This window comes from Mobula birostris, chromosome 6 (assembly GCF_030028105.1).
Source record: "Mobula birostris isolate sMobBir1 chromosome 6, sMobBir1.hap1, whole genome shotgun sequence".
NCBI classification, from domain to species: domain Eukaryota; kingdom Metazoa; phylum Chordata; class Chondrichthyes; order Myliobatiformes; family Myliobatidae; genus Mobula; species Mobula birostris.
This window is the reverse complement of record NC_092375.1, coordinates 164218645-164233652: the sequence shown is the minus strand read 5'-3', so window position 1 is coordinate 164233652 and position 15008 is coordinate 164218645. Positions and strand designations below refer to the sequence as shown.

At 40.8% G+C, this 15008-nt stretch overlaps 1 protein-coding gene across 5 annotated transcripts in view; it reads right to left on the bottom strand.

Annotated features, from left to right (window-relative positions):
- znf385b (zinc finger protein 385B) overlaps positions 1 to 15008 on the bottom strand; it is a 307211-nt gene that overhangs the window by 133109 nt on the left and 159094 nt on the right. For 3 of the 5 annotated variants that reach the window (XM_072259629.1, XM_072259631.1, XM_072259630.1), the window contains one exon: positions 3193 to 3335. In XM_072259629.1, coding sequence (XP_072115730.1) covers positions 3193 to 3335 — 143 coding nt within the window. Of the gene's footprint in view, positions 1 to 2853; positions 2936 to 3192; positions 3336 to 3439; positions 3523 to 15008 lie in introns of those variants that run through there. The other 2 variants (XM_072259632.1, XM_072259633.1) reach the window with 2 other exon arrangements.

Genomic DNA, 15008 nt, shown 5'->3' with positions numbered 1-15008 from the left:
GAGTCAATGCCCTTGATACCAAGGCGGAATTTGATTGAGTGTAGCATCGAGAGTCAAGCCAAAACTGAATTCAATGAGGAACAAAGGGAAAACATATCATTTATTAGATTCATACTTCACACAAAAGATAATGTTTATGGCTGTTGTGGTCAATTATTCCAAAGATAGGACATGACTGTAGGAGCTCATCAGGACATTGACCTGGGTGCAGCTATCCTACGCTGCTTCACCACTGAAGTTCTTTCCATCACAAGCTCATATGTTAACTGATGATTGTATAATATTCAATTCCATTTGCAACTCTTTGCAAGCCGTCTAGCCTGCACTCAAGAAGTTGAAGACATTTGGACATAGCCTAATTAAATGGCAAGCAACATTCCTGCCAGGCAATGATTATTTCCACTTTAAGAGTATCGAACGTCTCCTCTTTAGGTTGAATGGTATCGCTTTCATAGAATAGTCCACCATTAACATGCCGAGCTTCACTACTGGCCAAAAACTTAACTAAAGAACACACACAAAATGCAAGACAAACTCAGCAGGCCTTGCAGCATCTATGAAAAAGAGTACAGTCAATGTTTCAGGCCCAGACCCTTTAGCAGGACTGGAAGAAAAGAGATGAACTTAATTAGATCAACTAGGTAAAGCCTGTGGACACAAAGTATGCCAGACTATAGATGACTCACCTTCTGATACTGCAAAGCCTTACGAAGCATCTACAAGGAAAATGATTGCATGTTGAATGCAGCTAAAAAAAAAAGTCTCTCAAGAAGGTCAGAACCATCCTGAGTAAAGTAGTCAGCTTGACAAGGACTCCATCAACCTTCATTCCATTCACTAACGGTACACAGTGGCATACATTGCAATTATTCACCTTTAGTGCTCTAATAGGATCTCCCAATCCTGTAACCTTTATCACCAACAACAAGAACAGCAACTGTATGCAGACAGCGCTACCCCCAAGTTTCATTCCAAGATCGTATACCATATTCACTTGGAAATAGGTTGCTGGATCTAACTCCTGAAATTCCTTTCTCCAACAGCAGCAGAAATGCCTTCACCATAAAGAATGCCTTTGATCAAGAATGTGGTTCACCTCTACTTTCACCAGGGTCATCAAAGTAAGGCAATAGATGATTGCCTTGCCAGATACTGATAAATCAATAAAGTAGAGCATTCCCTCTTTTTCCTTCTTGCATGGAAATCACAAGTCACCCTTTTACTACACATTAAACTTCACACTGATACTGGTATTGCTGCCTGCTGAAAGATAATTTGACATCCCATGCTGACCTCTTACCAGCTTCCAATGAAGCTGAGAGGAGGGATAACTGGGTTGCTAGTTGGGATGCTGCTCTTACCATAGTCATAACACCACAATGCAAAGTTTGGGCAGAACCCATATACACATGTCTGAAGCCAACTGAAATCACAGCTTCTGAGACATAACAATGAAAGTAAGACACATTTTATAGAGTATGGAAACTTTCACTTTAAAAATACTGCACAACTGATAAAAAGCAAGTTTTTTTTGTGTAAAGATCACTAGTGCTCTCCTTCATTTTAAATTCCTTATCACTGCTGGTCCAGTGAATGAGTCTGAAGATAAAAGCTCCATACAGTCGATTGGAAGGCTTTCGTCTTGCTTCTCAGCAATGATACAATGGATTTGCAAATGGTGTTCCTAACAATGACATAATTCATTGGTGAAAATGTGCACGTAGAGATGACTTTACATTCAACCCCCTTCATACATATAACAGACTTTGTAAAGTCATCATGCATATTCGTCAAAAGGTGCTGCATATTTGTCTTTGGCATCAAATCATGAATCTTAAATCATAAATGGCATCAATAAACACAGATGCAATTAAAATAAATTTCTGTATGTTTCTAACAATATTGATACAGAGCGACTCATAAGGTTGAAATATTCTTGGTTTCAGTTTTCCAATTTCAATTTAAAGTTAAAAAAAACGGTAAACCTTTTAAGAGATTCACATAAGCAACCTTGGGTGAACAGCCGTGCATTTAACAACAGCATAATTTATAAGAGACCTGAAATCCCCTGTTATAATCTCCTTTCACACTAGATTAATTTGCTAAAAGAATTAATGTTGTTAACAACCCGGGTACATTTCAAACACCCACAGTGATAACATAATTCTGTATTAATTAAGATATTCAATCTTAAGTCAAACATATCTGTACTCTCTCTATAATGAGAGATATTTTTCCTTCAGTTTGTAGTTCAGATAAATGAATGTTTTCTCATTATTTTAAAGTTCAGAATTATGACAGCCATAATACTGTATATCAGATACAATTTTCATATTTCACTAGACACCGCTGATATATTAAATGTTTTAAAGATATTTGGAAATAAAATGAATCAGTGAGAGCCAACATATTTTCCAAAAACAGCATTTCTAATAAACCTTAAGCTCAGGCTTATTTTGTCATAATGCTTTTTTTCCCCCAAACGGCTCAGTAAGCTCAAAGATTTATAGGCTAGAAACATTGAAGCTTACCTACATAAAGCGTGTGTCAGAAAGGATTTTATGGCAAGAGAAAACAGCTACAATGATAAGGTCAATTGCGTTACTTGTTTTTATAATTCTCTTGCAATCAATTTTTATGAGCTTACTGATGCTGATAATATGTAATCCAAAGTATAATTATCAAATAAAACATTTAAAATATTGCTTATTTTTTAGTGGTACAAAGAAAACATCTTGCTACAACTGAAATATACTTGAAATCAATATGTTTCACAAAACAGCTTTTCGTCAAAAAAAACTACCAAAACTGCATTTGTTTCTTTTGGTTCAAAATCAATACTTTCTCACTTACTCTGCTGCTCTTATAGTTTCCCCTGAAATCAGACCAACAGCATGAACATTTTAACAATGTGAACAGTTCACGGTTGCTGGGAGTTAGCTGCTGCAGAGCCTCATCTACATTGCAACGTGGTGGGTTTAATAGAAACCAGAACTGGCTGCACAGATGAATACAGCATGTAAGCTGAACTCACATGAAATCACATCGATAAACATTTTGGAAGCCTGGCTTAATATTTGCAACCCAGGGTTTAGAATCTTTCTTTGAGAACAGGCTCCATCTACTGGGTAGCAGTATGCCAATCAATTTGGGGGACAGAAAGAAAACGAACACATTTCAGTTTTTACTCACTGTGTTAAAATTTGGGAAAAGTCCAACAGCTGAGCCAGTATCCACTGGAAAAGGCATAAATGATTTGACATCAAGTGATGGCTGCATCATCAGGGTTGGTGTCCGTACAAATGCAGGAAGTGTGTTAGCATGGCATGTACTTCCTGTCAATGACAAAATAAAATGAATAAATTAATAAATAAAGTAAAACACTTGCAGTCATCATGTGGAAATATTTTCTTGGCGATGAATTATGTCAAACAATTACACTGTATGTGTCAACTGAGATGTGAAGCCCACACAATCGTTTCCTCGCTGAAACACAGCATATCCACACAGCTGTACAAGTTGAGATTCAGAGGAGACATATGGTGCGTGAGTCATCCTGGCAGGTAGAATGAGTGCGTGTCACCCTTGTCGGAACAATTCTGTTGAGCTGAGGAAGCTGGGGGCAGCCACCTATTAAAACCAATCGTTTGATGAAAGCAAGGTAGCCAATTGGAGCATTGAATTGAGTGCTGCAAGGAGATTATGCAAATCAACCATAATAGAGGTCATTTTATCATTTCGTCTCTGATTTGTTCACAACACTCAGTATCACAAGAGAATGTCATTCAAGTAGTTTCTCAGTTACAACATTTGTGTACATAATAAACTTCTGTTATGTACATAATAGAAACAAATAATGTCTTTAACAACTCAGAAACTCCCTTCTTTTGAAATAACAGACAAAGTAAAGTTTGCTTTGCACAAAGTGGTCATTTTTTTATGAAGCCCTTTAAATACTGCATTGTTCTAATTCTTCAGCCCTCTATTAAAGACATTTTCGGTATTTGCCTTACATTAAACAATAATATCACACTAGCATTCTTAAACTTAACAGTTTTTTTGCTTTAAAACAATCTCACCAACACTGTAACTGAATAAAACTGCACCGGAAGCTGTATTCATTGAAATCTCATTTAATAGATTCTATTTGAACAGTACCAGGTGACATTTATAAATCTGGCCTCTAACAAAGTAAAATGCCTCTAGGCATTAAATTGTAACAACAAAATTCAATCACAATATATCGATATGGCTCAAGCCAGCTATAACATTAAATAATCACAGATGGTTGGAAGTACAATAAACTATAAAATAATACTACTTTAAAATAATGGCCTACTGAGCAGATTAAATGTAACTATTTATTCCATTGGTAAAGCCCGCAGAATTAGGACATCTTGCAAATTGCACTATGGGTTAAATCCTGCGCCTTTCAGTTCAAAAGATTTGTGCCAAGAGCTGCTATTATGCCAAGTAGATTCAGTATCTAAAGTTGAAAGGATGTCCAAACTGAGTGAGTGAGTAGTGGGGCCACCAATCTGCTTCATTGTCCCGTGAAATTTTTTTTTAAATGAGGAAGAACAAGGGAGAATGTAAAAAGTGTGAGTGAATTCAGACATAAATCAGCTAGAGGCATAAAATTAAAGGAGGGAAAAGGAAGATCAGATTTAGGGGGAGAAAGAGGCACAGTTTCAGTAAGGAACAAGACTTTTTTTTAGCAATTCTCTATTTAGCATTTGCTGCAGATATGAATTCAACAAAAAATATTTAGATTTTCTACTTCTAGGACATGTTGTGATTGCGGTAACAACTGTTACATTTAAAAGGACAGATGTACTCTGACCACCAACCCAAACCTTCATCAATGCTTTTAATTGGCAATTTTGCAAATCAAGCATGTGGTTCAAAATAACAGAAAGACTGAAGCTGATTAGTAATCTGGGAAAAACCAAACAGCCGAGCTGCATAAAGTAGGTAGACACACCAAGGAATCACAGTTTACATCACATCTTTTAAACCCTTGAATTTGCTAGCTGACATGCTCATTAATAACATGAACATTTTTTAACCAGTAATCTGATGCCCTTTTTTTTTAATAAACTCTGTGGGTTTATGGGGTTGATGATCATTTGTGGTAATTAAATTTTACAGAGAGTAACCCATTGCCTGGATTGTTCTCTGAAAGAGGGACTCTTCAGCCATATTTGTCTTACTCAATATCCTATTCAATCCTCACCCCCCCCCCCACCACCAAAAGTAATTTAAGACCTCTGTGTCACACTATACAAAAAACCTTTTGCTTCCAATGTGAATTCTGGCAGATCATTTGAATTTCTTAACAACCTATACAAAATAAATCTTCAAACCCTATCTCTTAATTCCTTGGTTATTCCCCTGCTTATGTCCCAATGATTTTCACTATTCTTTTAATAGACGCATCACAGAAAGCATCCTTTTGGGTTGCATGACAGGTCGGTATGGCTACTGCACTGCCCAAAACAACAAGAAGTTGCAGAAAATTGTAATCACAGTCCAATTTATCATAAATATCTGCACTTCCTGCTGTCTCAGAGAAGCAGCCAGCATAATCAAAGACCCCCACAATCCATTGGGCAGAAAATGCAAAAGCTTAAGAACGGACCACTAAGTTCAAGGACAGTTTCTATCCTGCTGTTATAAGGCCTTTGAATGGAGGTCTTGACTCCTGATCTCTTGACGATCTGAACTACACCTTATCTGTAAATGTAATACTATATTCTGCATTCGCTTACTGTTTTTCCTTTGAAGTATGGAATGACTAGTCTGGATAGCATGCTAACGATGCTTTTTACCAAGATACATGTAACAATAGTAAACTAATGATCAATTACTTAGAAATACAACAGTTGGGATTGGGGAAAGTGAAGAGGGAGATGTGGAATGTGTGTACAACAGAACGGAGTCCAGGAGAGATCGGATGATGCAAGAGTGGAGGTAGCATTAACTGAAAGAGACAGTTAAGGATTAATCAATAGAAGTTATTCACCGGCCTTTGCCGTTCTCTGCGAGCTGACACCACTACCAGTTTGTCATTCAATCTTTCCTAGTTTCCACATGATTGGACATTCCCTTGGATTCTGTTAGCCTTTCTCATTTTCCAAAATCTAATGGGAAGAGCGAACCATTTAGCCCCTTGTCCCTGCTCCACAGTTCCCTTCCATCTCCAATACAAAACTCTATTTTTTTGTCTTCAACATACTCAGAATCTAAGCCAACACAACTGTCTTGGATCAAAAATTGCCAAGGTTGATTACCCATTAAATGAAGAAGTTTCTGATCATTAATCCCAAATAAGTAATTATTTCTCATTCTTCCTAATTCTGATGAGCCATCACTGACTTGAAATGTTAATACCATTAACATTAATTCTCTTCACAGATGCTGCTCAACCTGTTGAATTTTTATTTTATATTGATGGCACCAGTTTTTTGCTACTGTAGATTCTGCTTGGCAACAAGCACAAGCTTTTGTTAGGGAAATCTGCCAAATCAGACTATGTAATTGTTTGGAGATGATTGAAAGAAATTGCAATTTTAGCCTAAAGCTAGATAACTTCCACAAATAGGCCTCCTTGAGAGACTTCTGTGAATAAGCTGCACAGTGTTCAATCAAGCTGCATAATTTTAGGAGTTTAGTTCCATGTGAAAATTCTAATTAGTCTGATGGACAGAAGATTCTCTAGTTTGTTACATAAAAATTTTCAAACCTGAGAACCCAGAATTTATCAAATAATTTTAAATTAAGTGCAGAAAAAGTAAGAAAATGTATTTTTTCTTCATTTTTGCTGGTGAACCAACACAGACAATTGATGAAGATAAAATACACAATATTAATATGCATAGATCTTCAATTCAGAATATCTACACTATAAAGATATAACATTTTATTTATTGAACCACTCAATGTAAATCAAGTCTTACACTATGCAAGTCAATAGTGACCTTGAAAACAATTCCTGAACTCTTGGAAAAAAATCACAAGAATCACTCTATCCTTAAAAATAAATTACCTTATTAAATGAGATCAATGTTTTCTTGTTTATTTACTTCTGAGCAGCTTAAACTTTATGGTAACCTAGGAATCTCCGGAATACATTGCTGGGTGGTGCAATAATTGCTGACTCTATAACACAATAAAGGGTGCTGATTGGTTCTTGACCACACCAGAGTATGTATCCTCATTAGGTACTTCATAGCAAGTAAGAACTTGCAAAGATCCATGATTGGGAAGGGATATGGCAAATGGATGGGCAGGGAGGGACAGGATTTAATGAGCAGGAGATACCATGCACTAGCGGACTATTTTCTGCCATTGTGTTTGCAGCATGTGATTTTATTAGTTAACCAAACAGAGCTAGATAACTTGAAAACAGTAACGTAGCACTCACTTTGGAAAAGTAAAGCATACACTTTGGGCAGATGAACTCTGGCATGGACGGTCCCAAGCCCAGCTGTGAAAGGAGAAGGGTTGAGCATGCAGCTGGCAACCCTGCCCCATAAAATCCCAGAGCTACAGAAATGCCACAGAAGCTGCTAAGACCTCAACTCTGGGACAGGAAGGTGACACCAAGAAGATGAGCTACACCTGGAAACATTGTGAAAGACTGGCCCGGAACAGAGGACTCTCACGAGCCACCCTCCGTTACCCCAGTAGGGGTAATGGGCTTACCAAATTAAGATTGGGCAGTTGAGTATGATTGCTTACATAACCAGCCAGTTAGGTGGCAGCAACTCAATGCATAACAGCATGCAGACATGGTCAAGAAGTTCAATTATTGTTCAGACTAAATATCAGAATGGGAGAAGAAATGTGATCCAAAGTGACTTTGACTGTGTAATGATTGCTGGTACTCGACAAGATGGATTAAGTATCTCAGAAAGTGCTGACCTCGTGGCATTTTCATGCACAACTGTCTCTAGAGTTTGCAGGGAATGGCATCAGTGGTATGTAGTAAAGCATCTCTGAATGCACTACACATTGAACCTTCAAGTGGATGGACTACAGCAGCAGAGGACCATGGACATACACTCAGTGGCCACTGAATATATATTTCATCAGGGTACATCAACGCACACTGCAGGACTCTTTACGCAGGTTAGCAGTGTTTCGTTCAAGTGAAACCATTGAACGGCATAGGCATCAACACACTGGTATTCCAATTATATACTTAAAGTGTGACAAAGATCATTTTGTCTATAATTCTAAATCGTGTGATAATAAACAAGAGAAAATCTGCAGATGCTGGAAATCCAAGCGACACACACAAAATGCTGGAGGAACTCAGCAGGCCGGGCGGCATCAATTGACAAGAATACGGTGAATGTCTCGGGCTGAAACTGTTCAGCAGGACTGGAAAATAAGATGCGGAGTTGGAGTTAAAGGTGGGGGGAGGGGAGGGAGAAACACAAGGTGAAAGGTGAAACTGGGAGGGGGAGGGGTGAAGTAAAGAGCTGGGAAGATAATTGGTGAAAGAGAAACAGGGCTGGAGAAGGGGGAATCTAATGGGACAGGACAGAAGGCCATGAAGGAAGAAAAGGGGGGAAGAGCACCAGAGGGAGGTGATGGGCAGGCAAAGAGATAAGATGAGAGAGGGAAAAGGGGATGGGTATGGTGAAGGAGAGGGAGTGGGGGGTGGTCATTACCAGAAGTTCAAGAAATCAATATTCACGTCATCAGGTTGGAGGCTACCCCATTCGTCCCTCCCCACTGATCTGTCCTTGCAAGCAGAATGAGTGCTACACCTCCTTCCTCACTACCATTCAGGCCTCAAACAGTCCTTCTTGGTGAGGTGACACTTCACCTGTGAGTCTTTTGGGGTCATCTACTGTGCCTGTGCTTCTGGTGTGGCCTCCTGTATGTCGGTGAAATCCAACATAGATTGGGAGACTGCTTCACCGAGCACCTACATTCTGCCCACCAGAAAAAGCAGGAACTCCCAGTGGCTACCCATTTTAATTCCACTTCCCATTTCCATTCTAATATGTCAATCCATGGTCGCAACAGTAGAGGAGATGAGGCCACACTCTGGTTGGAGGAACAACACCTAATAATCCTCCTGGATAGCCTCCAATGGCATGAACATCGATTTCTTGAACTTCTGGTAATGGCCACTTCCCACCCCCACCCCTTCACCATTCCCCATCCACCTTTTTCCTCTCTCACCTTATCTCCTTGACCGCCCATCGTCTCCCTCTGGTGCTCCTCCCCCATTTTCTTCCTTCCATGGCCTTCTGTCCTCCCCTATCAGACTCCCCCTTCTCCAGCCCTGTATCTCTTTCACCAATCACCTTCCCAGCTCTTTACTTCACTCCTCCCCACTCCAGGTTTCACCTCTCACCTTGTGTTTCTTCCTCCCCTCCCCTCACCTTTTAACTCCAACTCCTCATCATTTTTTCTCCAGTCCTGCTGAAGGGTTTCAGCCTAAAATGTCGATTGTACTCTTTTCCGCAGATGCTGCCTGGCCTGCTGAGTTCCGCCAGCATTTTGTGTGTGGTGCGTATGATGACAGCAAAGCAGAAAACAATTTATAGAAAGTAAGAAACAGAAGCAGGAGGTAATATCGTGGCATATATATGAAATCAGCGCTACTATCCTGTGTCAACCCAATATCCTTGATTCCTTTAATATCTAGAAACAATTAACACAGAGGAAAGTTTATAGGTAGGTTGACATATCAGAAAACACATCTTGCTCTCTTTATGCTGTCACTCAAGACTGAGAATGACTAGATCCCACTCTTTCTGAGCTGTGGAATATTTCTGTATGTGATTTGTTTTTACACTTTGGTTGCTACTGTACAACAACTACCCAATAATACATATTGGCAATTTCGATGTGACATTTCATTCAATTCCTGCTGTACTTAAATAAACAATACTTACTCACGTCCAACAGCAGGCAATAATCTTGGTCCCTCAATCGCAGAACTCTGCAGAGAGTGGTGCGGACAGCCCAGCGCATCTGTATGAACTTCCCATGATTCAGGACACTTACAAGGACAGGTGTGTAAAAAGGGCTCGAAGGATCATTGTAGACCTGAGTCGCCCCAGTCAAAAACTGTTCCAGCTGCTACCATCCGGGAAACAGTACTGCAGCATAAAAGCCAGGACCAACAGGCTCCGGGACAGCTTCTTCCACCAGGCCATCAGACTGATGAACTCACACTGATTTGAGTGTACTCTATATTACATTGACTGTCCTATCTATTATAAATTACTATGATTGCACCTGGCACATTTAGATGGAGACGTAACATAAAGATTTTTACTCCTTATGTATGTGAAGGATGTAAGAAATAAAGTCAATTCAATACGTTAAAGCGTACCAATGCTTAAATTATTCGTGTGCATCAACATAAAACTAAATAAAAGGTGAAATTATTTCTGTTGAATATTAATTCTATCAGAACAACTGAATTTCATATAAAAATCAACACTGCAAAATTTTCAATATTCCATTATCTTGACAGGAAACAGACAAGATCAAAGCTCACAGTACAAAGCAAATTTATTATCAAAGTCCATACACAACCCTAAGAATAAGTTTCTTGCGGGCAGAGTCAATAAATCCAATAACCATAACAGAATCAGCGTAAGATCGCAACAACAGGGCAGACTACCAGTGTGCAAAAGACAGCAAACTGTGCAAATACAAAAAGGAAAAAAAGAAATAGTAATGATAATAATAAGCAATAAATATCAAGAATAAGGAATTTTTTCAGAAATCCAGTAAGATGGCAGCGCATGCGAACACAGTGGCCTCTCGGGGAGCAAACAAAGGTGCGTTTTTCCTTGTAAAATTTATTTTTTTTATGATCCAAAGGTAATTCTACTGTTTGACCTTTGGGTACTGCTGGGCTACTCCCTCAGTGAGGTGTTGGGGGTGGAGCCAGCCAAGATGTCAAAGGGGCTGGTCAGGATATCAGGGGAGCTGGTTTGGGTTCAGAGGAGCTGTCTTGGCTGCAGACCGTGTTGTTGCCCGCTACTCGGAAGCATCGGAGTTGGTGCAGTGGGGGACTGTCTTGGACATTTCACTTGCAATCACAAGACTCTGTTGTACAGAGGTCATGTAAGTTGCAGCAGGGCTGTTACCCTCGACTGGTAGTGAAACGGTTGACATGTGGCCTCAGCTGTAGTGAGAATTAAGGCTGATTTATACTTGTGCGTTAACTCGACACCGTAGGTACGGCATAGCCGCAAACTCTATGGAGAGCCTACGCGGATCCTTACGCCGTTGCCTGAAGCGCACCTCTCCCAAAATGTAACTACGCGTCGCGGCAACGCAGACTGCAACAACTGTGATTGGCCCGCTTGGTAGCATCACATTTCCTCCTGCGCTGCAATAGCTTCCCATTGGGTGACTGAAGGGCAGGGAAGGAACTCTGGCTGCAATGCTTTCCATAAAGCTTTACAGACCTCCGAAATTATGGAGGACACATTTCACTTTTACGAAAAAAGACGCTTGCTTTAAACTTGTTTACCCCGAGAAAGACTACCATGACCATGAAGCCTTGCACGGGCAGGTGTGTGCGTATGCGCGACACGCGCAAATTGCAGGGCGACGCAGACACACCAGCACACAAGTATAAATACTCACAACGCACGTAGGCCACTTGCATAGGTTACAGCGTCCATTTAACGCAGAAGTATAAATCAGCCTTTAGGCCTCAAGCCTCAGGCTTGCCTGCTGCTGCAGACCAGGTGAGAGACACAGAAGCGCTACAGCGTGTTGGAGTTCAGCTGGGGCCTGACTTTGCCTGTCAGTGCTGACCTCTTGTGTTCGAACAATGGAACGATGAATTGGATTGCGTGCTTCTGTACACTACCGAGAGTCTGTACCAGCAACTGCTGGACATTGTCGCTCAGGGTCTTGGACTATATATGTTTTTTTTCAAGTGAATATGCTTCTTTACTTGGTATTTATTAATAATGTTACTCGCTATTTTTGAATGTGTAAGGGGGTTTCGATTTTTATGTTACTGCGGAGGCTAATTAAAATGGCGTCTTTGTTATGTTAATCTGGGGAATGGGGCTTTGTTGTGTTAAACACTGAGAAAGTTTGCGCTAACAGTTTGTTTTTGCTTTAGAGTCTGATAAGAGAGTGCTATTAACGAATTGGGATAGTTGTTATGGTTTTGGTGTATTTGAAGATACTGTATGCGCGGGGTTTTGGGGCAGAACGCGGGAGAGCGAGACAGAGGATGGACGAGGTGCTGTGAGTCAGCTAACGGGGTCGGACCCCGAGCGGGACGTTCGGCGAGGAGACGGAGACGGACTCGTGTGGAGTGTCTGGTCGACCACCGTTGTTGGTCCCAGGCGGCCGGTCGAGGTGGTCTAAGGGGGTCGCAGGGTGAAGAAGAAGGTCCTTGAGCTCCAACGGTTTTTGTGCACGAAGAGATTGAACTTTGATAAGTGTGGCGCCTTTTATTTTCCTTTTATATTTTATTCTCTTTTAATTATATAGTTCCAGTAATATCTATAAACTGTAAATCATTTAATCGTATCTGGTGTATTGTCTGTTATTTGGGCGGCGTGGGGTACATCACACAGCATCCACACAAACGAATTATCCAGTTTGGCGGGGCCGAGACTGTTTCCCTAGACGACAGCGAGCCGAGCGACCCTGAGGGTGGCCAGGGGGGCTACAAATGTTTGCTTACAACTTTGAATGTTTTGCAACTTGGCCCCAGGGGAATGCCATCTCATTCAGCTATATCTATGTATGGTCTGAATGATAATTAAACTTGATTGATTTGAACATGAGATGAAAAGTCCTTGAAAGTGAACCCAGATGTTGTGGAAACATTTCAGTGATGGGGCAAGTGAAGCTGAGTGAAGTTACCCCTTCTGGTTCAAGAGCCTGATGGTTGAGGGTAATAACTGTTCCTAAACATGGTGGTGTGGGTCCTGAAGCTCCTGTACCTCCTTCCTGATTTGCCCCTGCAAGAAGAGAGCATCTCCCGGGTGGTGGGATCCCCTGCAATAGCGTTCCATGTAGATTAGCTCAGTGGTGGGGAGTGTTTTACCTGTGACGGACTGGTCCGTATCCACTATTTTTGTAGGATTTTCCATTCAGGAACATCGATGTTTCCAAAAACAGGCTGTGATGCAGTCAGTCAATATGCTCTACACCAACATCTAAAAGAGTTTTAGATGTCATGCTGAATCTTTGCAAACGTCTCAAGAAGTAGAAGCCGTGCTTTCTTCATAATAGAACTTGTGTTCTGGGTCTGAGACAGGCCCTCTGGAATGATAACACAGAGGAATTTAAAATTGCTGATGCTCTCCACCTCTGATCCCCTGATGAGGACTGGTTCAGGGATCTCCAATTTCTTCCACCTGAAGTCAATACGCTCTCCTCCAATGATAAGCAGCTCATTGGTCTTACTGACACTGAGTAAGAGGTTACTGTTGTTGCACCACTCAACCAATCTCCTGAATTTCAAGCTGGTGAATACACTTTTCGTACCAGCCATATTTGTTTAAATATATAAGTTCATTCTCCTCACCAATATGCACATTGCTGTCCAGATGCCACGGTGTTGAGGGATACATTCTGATTATCATTGTTTTGGCCTGAACCTCAATGGGTACTTGCAATTTACTGTTTACAATTTTTCTAAACCATTGCTTCCCAAATCTTCCCCAGCAGCTGAGTCTTCCAGCTTTACCTGCTGTTGCATAGCTCTCCCAACATACATTGGCTTGGAATAGCAACAGAAACAGTAACAATGGCAGTACTGGCACTAACCTTGTCTACCCCAAGCAAAGGACCTCATCGAAAGGCGAGGGAATGGGCAGACTGAGGTCGCACACTGTCAGTGGCCGAGCCAGGAGAAGCCGTGTGAAGAGTCTGAAAGCAGCTGGCAAACTAACCCAGGCTTTAACATTTGATACAGCCTTAAACAGGGCTGGTCACGAAGTCCTGCCCGGTAACGTCCTACCCTTTGGGTTCAGGGACTATTTGAGGGCCATGCGTGAAACAAAAGAACAGTAGAAGCAAGGAGCATTTCTAACCCCTCAGTCATTCCCACCGCATGCAGGTGAGGCCCATGCTCCTCCAAGATTCAAGAGACACCAGTGGCCAGGTTCAGGTTCTGGTCCTGTTTCTAAGGTCCAGCAACAGCAACCACAACACCAATTGGTCAATCAGCTGTGATCAATACAGGTACCTCAAAATGCAAAAAGATACTCTCGGGGGTACACATACCAGAATCTGGGAATGACAATTCTAACGCTTTGTAAGTGGGACTAGATATTTTTGGATTAGACGTTAGATATTGTAATTATTTAGTATCCTTGGTATTATGTTTGTTCTTGATAGAAGACAAACTTCCCGTGAGCTTTCAAACACTAGCACGTTTATTAATAATCCTGGCTTCTAGCTCCACACTTAGCACGCGCTCCCCAGTTCACCCCCAATGCCATTTCTGGTTCCGGGTGAACCACCCACATTGCACACTGGGAACTGAAGTTCTTTATTATGTACACACATAATAACACACCTGGATGGAATATAAATACCCTAAAAATAATGTGGGCTCAATAGTGTCTTTGCTGCCACTGTTTTTAGCATTTTATCTTACTCTGTTGTTGGCCTAAGCAACCTGATAGCAGTTTACTGAACCAGGCTACAATGTAAATGTAATATTAACAGAAAATAAAGATAAAAGTGACTGAAGCCTGAGTTTGGTTAGTATGCCCCTTATTCTTAAACTGTGATCCCTAGTCCGAGACTCCTTAGTCAGGAGAAACATCTTCCTGCATTAAGGCTGTCCAAGTCTTTAAAATATTTGTCATAAGATCTCCTCTTCTAAACCTTAAATTTATTTAATGTCTCTCATACAGCAAATCCACCATTCTACAAAAGCAATATATTGAGGTAGCTGCATTAAAACTGAAAATGCTGAGAGTACTCAGCGGTTCAGACAAAAATAAAACTAAATGATTCGGCCTGATCTACAGCAATTT